The sequence below is a fragment of the Eschrichtius robustus genome, chromosome 5 (assembly GCF_028021215.1).
Source record: "Eschrichtius robustus isolate mEscRob2 chromosome 5, mEscRob2.pri, whole genome shotgun sequence".
Classification (NCBI taxonomy): Eukaryota; Metazoa; Chordata; class Mammalia; order Artiodactyla; family Eschrichtiidae; genus Eschrichtius; species Eschrichtius robustus.
In genome coordinates, this window is record NC_090828.1 from 128,344,369 (window position 1) to 128,354,797 (window position 10,429).

Below are 10,429 nucleotides of genomic sequence, written 5' to 3' on the forward strand. Positions count from 1 at the left end.
GAATATTATCCGAACTGAGTATATATATTTATATCATGTATATCATACAGCATTTGTCTTTTTCCATCTGACTTCTTTCACTTAGCATAATGCTCTCCAAGTCTATCCATGTTGGTCTTAAGAGATGAATTCTTTCATCCTCCCTTCACTTCCAAATTTCTAGACTCCATAAAGACCACTCTGGTTTGAATGAATTCTTCATTTAGGCAATAATACAATTTATTTTGTCACAAGTTTCTTTAGCTACATGTCATGTACCTACTTACCTGAATTAGAATTTATATTTACTGTATTCTCATCACTAATTCATTTGCAAGCCATTTCTTAAGTTGAGTTACTTTCCTGGGTGGTTATAACTCCATATGTTGTTGAATTTTTTCTAGATTGTCGCTAAGAAAACAATTTTGCATCAAATATTAGGAGCAGTTTACTAATTAGATACCAACCCCAACTCCTCTTCCTAACCCACTAACTTATCTTCCATCTCGAACAAGGATAAGTCTGAGACCCAAGAAAGACTGAGTTTCCTGGATATTGTCCAATGGATTAAGTCATACGAAAAAGATCCTTTATGATACTGAAACTGAGCCTCCCTTGCGAAAGGCAATATATATTAGACAAAATGTAAGGGCTTCAAGTTAAATATTTCCTTTACCTGTCACTTAGTAGCTATATAAACTTAAATAACTCAATTAAACTTTGAGTCTCAGATGACTCATCCATGAAGTAGGGATAATAATACCTCCCTCAACAGATTGTAATGAAGGTTAAATCATATAAAAGATATAAGATATCTAACACAGATATCTGCTGCAATGCACCTTCATCATTCTGAATTCTTAAATTAGTTATACCTGTATAATTAGATTAAAATGGCCAAAACTGGTGTGAATAGCTAACTAAAAATTTCTTTGGGGCATATTTGAGAACTTGATATTTAGGTGAATATCAATACCACTTTACGCTATATACTGTGTAGAAATTCCCTTGGTTATAAAAAGCCTCGTCATTTGTCTTCCTGGAGGAAAAAACCAACATTGAAAAATGTGTGCTGAAAGAAGCCAGACATTAGATAAACAGGTCTCTAGAGCAACTTTTACAAAGCGGTGTCACATTCTGACAGGGAAAAACATGCTTCCCTGTAGTCTCAATGTGTATGTCAGACAAGCTTAGCTGCTGCACTGGTATATTTTCAGATCTCTCCATGCCATTTTTAATCATGTGAAATCTGCTACAATATTGAGTTATATTTTAGACCACAAAGTACAAAATAGAACATATAAAATACGACAACCCAGAAAAAAAAAAAGAACCAAAGTCTTACATAGTGAGATTTGTCTTTTTTATAGGTTTCTAGAAAGCATGCTATAAATTTTCCCAGTAGCTAGCCACTGGAGTCATATTTCCAAGCAACATCTACAGAGTAAAAGGTAATGCATGGCAGTTTGAGTACACATGAAGGATAACCATTCTATCTCCACACAATACAGTGTTTGCACTATGAGGGTAATCAAAGTGCAACAACATTTGGGGGAAATGGTGAGTAGGAGCATTCGAACATTAGACAGATGATCAGTGACACCATAATATGTTCTACAGTGGACGAAATGTGATAACATCATAGGGGAAGATAGCTAATTTGCCAAGGCAATGGGGGCTGTCAGTCAATGAGGGGAGGAGGGGAAGGAGGATGATTTAGGGTCAAATCAACAAAGGTTGTATTGTACTCCTGTGTGATTTGTTCATCCCAAAGAAACGTTGTCCCTCTCAAATTCCTGATGCAAAAGTTACATTTCAGAGCCAGACACAAAAGAAAAATCTGACCTGAATACAATTTTAACTTTTCAGGAAAATGCCAAAGTTCATCTTAAAAAATAGGGGAAGTTAGAAGACATTTCACATTTCTAAATATAGGTAGTTCACAGATCTACCCCACTCCCCCCAAAAAAATAGTATCTGTGGGCTCACTGATCTAGTATTAAGTAATTGAAGTGTTGTGTTGTAATTAGGACCACATCAATGAGGCCATTTGATGAAGTAATTTAATTCTTACAGTGGACTCTCTGGCATGTCTTCTGCCTACAAAGACAGTAATCTAACTTATTTGTATCCCTTTACCTTTTTCCTACACTGCTCTACTGACTGGCAAATGCTAATCATTCTTTAAGACTCAGCCCATGTACCATCTTCTTCATGAAGACCTCCTTTTATACCTTCAGGATGAATGAATCACCTCCCTTGTGCATCTACAACACCCACCCACACAATTCTCTGTCTATATTTCCCATGATGCTGTAACTCTTCAAGGACAAAAAGGACCACCTGTATCAATGCCAGCCCAATGCCTTCATGCTATTTGACAAACAGTGTGCTAATAATTAAAAGCTATTTGGTAATAAGAATTGTTATATCTTTCAACTGGTCTATCAAATAATTAAGTGGGTGAAATTTCATAAAGTTCTGTCAGAATGATAGAGTTTCTCCAAGATCTGGGCATCACTCTTACCTCCACATTTTCTGCCTATCCACCCAGGGAGGGAGCTCTGATTCCAGGCTTTCTGCAGTCCCAAATCATCTGAGGAAGCAGAAAGCAGAAAGGAAGGGATGGCCTGGAAAAGAGAAACAAGACAAATGGATAGGGAGGAGGAAGATGACAAGGAGGACAGACTTTTGAATGATAAATAAGTCCAAGAGAGTTGGTGATACTAGCTCCTGTAAATTTAAATCAAACACAGTCAATCCTACTAAAATGCTAGAATATATGTAGGAGACAAGCAAAGGCAATAGGAATAAATAATTGCTATTTTCTAAATAGGATTATATAGTGTATATCAACTCTTCCTTGTTTATTAGGAAAAGCCTCCTGGCCTCAAATGTAGTACAAATGTAATGAATGATGACTTACATGCTTTCTTCTCATGTGGAAGAACCAGTGAGTGGTGCAAGGTTTGTGAGATTTGGAGTGGAATGAGAATTTGATTTCTAGCTCTCATAGCAAAATGACTTTAGGAAATTTACCTATATTTTCTCATCCTCATTTGAAAATTTTTCAAATTGAGAAATCAGTAATATCTAGCTCCAGGAGCTGTGTGAGGAGTCAGTGAGATGTTATGTGAAAGAAGCTCAGGACATTCTGGTGTGTGTCCCAGACTTAACATTTTCTGCCTTCCTTATTCCTCCTTTCTTCCTCATCCCTCCTTCTTTTTCTTTTCTTCTCTCTTCGTTTCACCTATTGAAATGTGCATTTGTTTGTTTGCTTATTTTACTGACTTGATATCTGAACATGGTTCAGAAAAATGAATGATTAAATTTGTTGCTACTTAAATAGATGTGCTAGATCTTAAAGCGTTCTAAAAAACCTCGTTTGTATTACACTATAAAAAAAATTTGGTGACTCAAGAAGTGAAGTTGGACCTACAGAAAGATTTCAGTAAATATGCCTGACTGGTTTGTTGATATGGCTTGGTTTAAACAAAACATCAGACATTTGAGGCATGTAGAATATGTGATTGTTATTATTCGTATAACTTCTATGTTGTTGACTCTTGAAGTAGTCCTTTAATAGACACTTTGTTATTTCATATGTCTTTCAAACATTTCACTTGGAAGCATCAAGTTTGAAGAAAGTCCTTTAAACATCTCCAAGACTAAACCTATAATTTCCAAGACTAAACCAAGAGAGTGTCATTTCCAAGTTATCTACCAAAGCATTACAAATGGTTTCATTCCCCCATGTTTGACATTGTGACATCATTTTATCTCTTTTCCCTCATTTTCCCAGTTCTAATTTAATTTCTGTCTTTAATCACTTTCTTTAATTCACCTTTTCTTTTGAAATCAATGATCACTATTATCCTCAGTCCTCAACATTCTTTTTTAAACATTTTCAAACATTTCTTCATCACACCACTTGCCAAATATTGATTTATTGTTTATTATATGCCAGATACTCTTCTGATTGTTGAGGAAACAACAAAGAATAACATAGACATAATTCCTACAGTCATGAAATTGACTAGAATGTAAGATTGTAGTGGGAGAAGAAGGATAAAAAATAATGCCAAATGCTGATACATGCCATAAAAAATAGGCTAGACAGTACTTGAGGAGAGGGAGGTGGTGGAGCTATGTTATAGAGACAGGCAAGGAAAATCTTTGAGGAGATGGGTTTTGAGCTGAGACTTGAAGAAAATGGGCCAGGAGGAAATTATTAGGCTGGATGAGATTGGACTGAAGGAACTGATCCTCTGGTTCTCTCTAATTGATGTAACCTCAGGCTGGCTGGAGCACCCTACCTCCCTTTATCTCCTCATGGCTAATGACGACATCTCTGCTGCTGCTGTTATGTCCAGATTCTTGCACTGTCTCTTGTGGTTTCCCACTCCTCACCTATACGTTTGTAATTAGTCACTTTGTAAATAAAATCTCCTCAAATTATCCTTATTTGAGCATACCATCTGTTTCCTGCTGGTTCCCTGACTGAGATAGTAATTTGTATAGAAATGGCCTCATGAAAGAGGCCTTCAGAATTGGATGCTGGTGTTGTGCTAGTCATATATTTGAGTAATGTAGGATGACAGTCTTGCTGGGTGAGGGAGAAGGTAAATGGGACATAGGTGGGACACAGGTGATCTACGGTACGTTCTGGCTTTGCGATTACTGAAATTATCACTGCTGGTGGCATGAGATGAAGCACAGGTAGAGGGTAAAGCCTGGAGAAATCAAAGCTCTGAGTCACTTCGTTGCTACCACATATAGTGATTATTGAACCACCTGGATTCTCTTATAATACCTTACGAATGCACATAAGAACAAAAGAGTATAAGAGCTACGAATACAAATTAAGAACACAAGTGGAGAAACACAAGGCCACCACAGCAGTTTCAAATCATTTTTTATACTTATAGGCTAAGGACCTGGATTAATGTTCTCAACTCTGTGAAATCTTTCTCTTCCTACCTTCTCAAATGTGATCCTAGGATTTTTGTCTATAAACAAAACATTTCTGGGCCAGAAATACTTTCTCTCTTTATAACAAGGCTTCACATTATATTGAGTGCTGCAAGTTCCATCATTTTTAAAGGACAGAGACATAAATGATAAAAAGTGGTATATAAATTATTACAATCAAAAATATTGTTTATGGAGTTTGGAGCTTGGAGATTCAAGTATTGATTTCAGGGCCAGGCTCTGGATCTGTTTGGAACATGTGCAGAGTTGCAGGGCTATTTCAATACTCAACCACACCACATTTCTCAAGTGAGAAGACAAGTCAGTAAGGGAGGAGACACTGACCCATCGAATAAAACCATTTAGGTATATATGAACAGGTTGAAACCGTAAATCTCAAAGTATCCTCTTCCTGTGGATGTAGTCCTCTTCTGCCTAAAAGCCTTTAAATGACACACAAATTATTACTGACCCTCCTTAGGACTTAGCACCACTCACTGCCTCCAAACCAGTAAAAAACTTGGACAGAAATAAGCCTACTTGGGAGGAAATAGTTTATAATTCAAAGAAGTTTTAAAAAAATCTTGCTAATTAGTATTGGCAAGAACCTGGGGAATAAATGGACTCTATAGGTGTTATACCAAGAGAGAAAAATAGAAAACAAAGGTGCCAAGTCCATTCATATTGATATGGGTATCTTTGTCCAATACTTGAGCAGCAATGGGTTGGCTTAAGGGCCTGAGAATGACACTATGTTGGTATTATGGACTGAATGTTTGTGTGCCCTCCAAAATGCATGTTGAAACCTTACTTCTCACTGTGATGGTATTAGGAGATGGAACCTTCAGGAGATAGTTAGAATTGGGTGACCAAGTGTGAAGGTGGAGGCCTCATAAATGGGATTAGTGCCCTTATAAAAGAGATTCCAAAGAGATCCCTATCTGACAATGCTGGTGCCCTGATTTGACTTCCAAATCTCCAGAAGTGTGAGAAATAAATATTTGTTGTTTAAGCCATCCAGTTTATGATATTTTTGTTATAGCAGCCTGAAAGGACTAAAACAGTTGAATAGTAGGAGTCTGGGCTCAATGATGACTTACAGTTAATAGAGTCAACATGCTGGAACTTAACTGCCATACTATATAGGATGGATTTCAAAGTTTCAGTAAGTGGGGATGTTTGGACTGGATCTATCATGTGAAAGGCTCAGAAAAACAGTCCTTTCACCAAGACAGTAAGGCATGAAGAAATCACTGGTAAGGGGGCTATCATTGTCCTTGAAGATGGTGGTGATGGGCTGCAAATATGCAGTTAGGTTTCCTTATTTCAATGTGAATTATGGGATTCCAGAGGAGTATGGTTTACAGCTGTTAGAGACAAGGTCGACAATAACTACAATAAACCAGAGGAATGGAATGGTATAGAAAATACAGTAAGTCCCCCACATACGAAAGAGTTCCATTCCAAGAGCATGTCCAATTTGTTCATAAGTCCAACAAAGTTATCCTAGGTACCCAACTAACACAGTCAGCTATATAGTACTGTACTGTAATAAGTTTACAATACTTTCCCCACAAATAATACATAAAAAACAAACACAAAAAATAAAGAAGACATTTTTAATCTTACAGTACAGTTCCTTGAAAAGTACAGTAGTACAGTACAACAGCTGGCATCCAGGGGCTGGCATCCAGTGAACAGGCAAGAAGAGTTACTGACTGGAGGAGGGAGAGGAGGTGGGAGATGGTAGAGCTTAAGGGTCATCAGCAATAGGAGATGGAGGGCAGGCTGCAATTTCACTCACGCCTGACATGGATGGCACAGGTTCAGGTTCCTTGCTGGGTTCAATTCTATCTACCCTCTTGAAAAAATGATCCAGTGATGTCTGGGTAGTAGCTCTTTTTTTCTCATAATAGATGACAGGGTAGCACTGGATTGTATTCTGCAACCTTCATGTACCATTCTACGTTTGGGTCCTGTGCCTCAAAAACTAACAGTGCCCCCTCAAATAAAGAAAACCCCCTTGCCATTTACTGTGTCGTGAATCTCTTCGGTTCTTCAGTTACTTCTTCTTCCTCCTGTCTCTCTTCATCCTTTCTCTGGGCCTCCAATTCCATTAGGTCTTCATTAGTAAGCTCCTCGTGTTGCACCACAAGGATATTAATGAAGTGGTCCTCTTGAAGATCTAGCTGCAGCTTCTCACTAAGGGTCACTAAGTTGCTGAAGACCTCTTTGGACTCCTCATCCACCTTCTCAAATCCATGAAAATCGTGAACAAACTGCAGGCAAAGTTTCCTCCAAACCCCATTCATGGTGATGGCCATAACCTCATGCCAAGCAAAGTCAATATTTTTTATGGTCCTGTAGATGTTATAGTCGTTCCAAAATTGTCACAATGTTGTTCCTGATTCATCACTTGCCTTTATTGCCTGACGAAAAGTGTGACGTAAATAATATTTCTTGAAAGTCGCTATAACTCCCTGGTCCATAGATTGGATGAGTGACATAGTATTTGGTGGCAGATGCACTACAGTACTTTGAAGTTGGGATGAAAGTCATCCATGAATGCTGGGTGGCCTGGAACACTGCCAAGCAGCAAAAGACTGTTGAATGAGATGTCTTCCAAGCAATATTTCTCTACCTCCAGGATAAAGTGGTGGAAAAACCAGTCCTGGAAAACGGCCTGTGTAACCCAGGCTTTGGGGTTACTCTTCCACACAACAGGAAGAGAGCCCTTGGCTATGTTTTTAAGGGCTCTTGGGTTCTCTGAATGATAAACTAAGAGAGGCTTCAGCTTCAGATCACCGGAACCATTGCCACCAAACAACAGTTAACCAATCCTTTGCTGCTTTATAGTTTGGCATCAACTTTTCCTCCTTATTGATGTAACTTCAGTCTGGCATCCTCTTCCAGTACAGTCCTGCTCATCCACATTTAAAACCTACTCAGGTAAACTTGCCTTCCTCAGTAATTTCTCGAAGCATTTCAGGAAATTCCTGGGCAGCTACCATATCCACACTCACTGCCTTGCCACTTACTTTTACCTTGTGAAGGTTGGCTCTAGCCTTGAACTGATGAAACCAACCATGGCTGGCATTAAAAGATGTGCCCTCTAATTCTTCGCCACGTTTCATCTTTAAGTCTTCATAAAGGCTTTTAGCTTTCACTTGAATCAGCATTAACCTGAGCAGGACTCGACGCTGATGTTGATCCTGCATCCACACACTGAGAAGTTTCTCCATCTCCCCCATCACTTTTCCACGCTTCTTCGATATTATTGTCGACATCATCGGCACAGCAGACTTCACACGTTCCATGATCGTGTCCTTGTTCTTTAGAATCGTGCCGATGGTTGAACAATTCATGTTATAAGAATGAGCGACATCTAACAGCTTTTCGCCTGGCTCCACTCTCTCAATTATTTTCACTTTTGTTTCCACTGTTATCACTTGGCACTGGCCTTTCTCAGCAGTACCTGCTACATCACCGCTGCTTTTATGCCTGCTTCTAGACATCCTGTGCTGGAAATAAAGATACTGTACTACTGTACTCTATACAGTACTGTACAGTAAAGTGCACAAAAGCACAGACACTTGTAGAGGATGCACGCTCGTGACAATGTACGCCAGACACGTGAACTAACTTACGTGATTGGACACGCAAAATCATGTTCGCATCTTTGAAAGTTCTCCACTTGAAGGTTCGTATGTAGGGAACTTACTCATAAAGATTTGTTGTGATGACATTTATTGTGAGGTCCCTAGAAATGAAACAGATGGCCAACCTTATAAGGTATTGCTTGTATTATATGGAGGACGACTGGGAAAAAAAAATCAACATCTGAGGAAGTGTGTAACTTGAATTTCCCAAGCAAAGATTTATGGCCTTTTACCTATTCTCAAATCTAAGCTAGTTCTCTGTTCTGAAGTACCTTTACTAAGGAGATGATCAGAGGGCCCTGAGGAAGAGCCATGTAATGTTGTCAAAGGATGTATTGTGAACTTCCCCCAAACTATTACTGTCTTGCCCCAGGGCCTTGGCATCTCTTTTTTCATCTTGTCATAATATAGGAAGAGGAATCTTGATCATTTAGGTATCCCATAGAACATCACATGGGTCCATTACACTAATCATATTATACCAACTGAACCTGGTACACGAGATGTAGAAAGCACTTTTGATCCCTTAGTAAGACATCACATGCTAGAATGCTGGAAGTAAACCCTATGAAAGCTCAGGGAAATATCACATCAGTGAAATGTCTGGGAATTCAGACACTTAAAATATCCAAAAATATCCAATCTAAAGAGAGGTATATGTCACTGTACCTTGTGCTACCTTTTCCAAACAAGAGACACAAAGCTCAGTGAACTTCTTTGTACGTGGAAGTTTTGAGTGGAACATAGGTCCATGACTCAGCAGCCCAATGATACTGGACGTGACTGTTGCCAAGGAAAATGTTGTATAGAACCTATGCTAGGCCCCAATAGGAAAATCATGGCACTGATCCCACATATTTTGGTCCCTGAAACAACTATTTGAAATGAAGCTCCTGGCTTACTACTGGTCCTGTTAGAAACTGAATGGCACACCATAGGTGACCAAGTGACTATACTACTCAAATTTAACATCATAACATGGGTAATATCAAAGCTACCAAATCTTATATGTGTATGATAGCATTTCATTATAACATAGACAGTATATATATAAGATAGGCCCAAGCATGTCCAAAAGTCACAGGATATCTGTAGAGCTGATTCTTCTGGTCCTGAGGGAGACACCATATAATACTTCTCTCCTAGCTTCTGGTGGTTGCCAGCAATCCTTGACATTCCTCAGCTTATAGAGGCATCATTTCATTTTCTGTCCCCATCTTCACACCACCTTCTCGGTGTGCCTCTGTGTGTCCTTTTCTGTCTCTTACAATGGAACTCTCATTGGATTGAGGGCCTACTCTAATCCAGTATAATCCCACTTTAATTCTTGCCTAATTACATCTGTAAAACTTCTATTTCCAAATAAGTTCACAATCTGAGGTTCTGGGTGGATGTGAATTTTGAAGAGACACTATTCACCCTACTACATCACCTAAAGAGGGGACACATTTTATGACAAAAAAGTACATCAAAGATCTCAATTCCATGGAATTCACCACTCTACCATGTGCTCGACCATTCGGGAACATCTGGCTTTATAGAATGGAAAAATGGTGTCACACAGATGGCTAATAAGCCTCACTCAATCCATTGAAGGGATTATCTACAGGATTTGCTATTTGCTATCTCTCACATATCCATGATGCATAGGTCTGGGAAACAAGAACCCTGTTAATATTATACCTAGTAACCCAGTGGATGGATACTTGATTCATATCTCTGTGACCTTGGGCTAAGTGCATTTTTATAGTGTTGGGCCTAAGGAAAGAATGATTTTATCAGAGACCAGAGAAACTGTTCCAACGAATTGAAAATTAAGA

The 10,429-nt window shown here is 38.7% G+C and overlaps 1 protein-coding gene across 1 annotated transcript; it reads right to left on the minus strand.

The window, feature by feature from the left end:
- Positions 1-7,895: 7,895 nt before the first annotated feature.
- Positions 7,896-8,465, minus strand: LOC137764651 (tigger transposable element-derived protein 1-like). The gene has a single exon (XM_068543690.1). It carries the CDS (start codon positions 8,463-8,465, stop codon positions 7,896-7,898), a length of 570 nt encoding a protein of 189 aa, XP_068399791.1.
- Between the last annotated feature and the right edge of the window lie 1,964 nt (positions 8,466-10,429).

What these genes read in the sequence shown, in the direction of transcription:
- LOC137764651 (XM_068543690.1), bottom strand. Translation starts at nt 8,465, where the DNA reads ATGTCTAGAAGCAGGCATAAAAGCAGCGGTGATGTAGCAGGTACTGCT.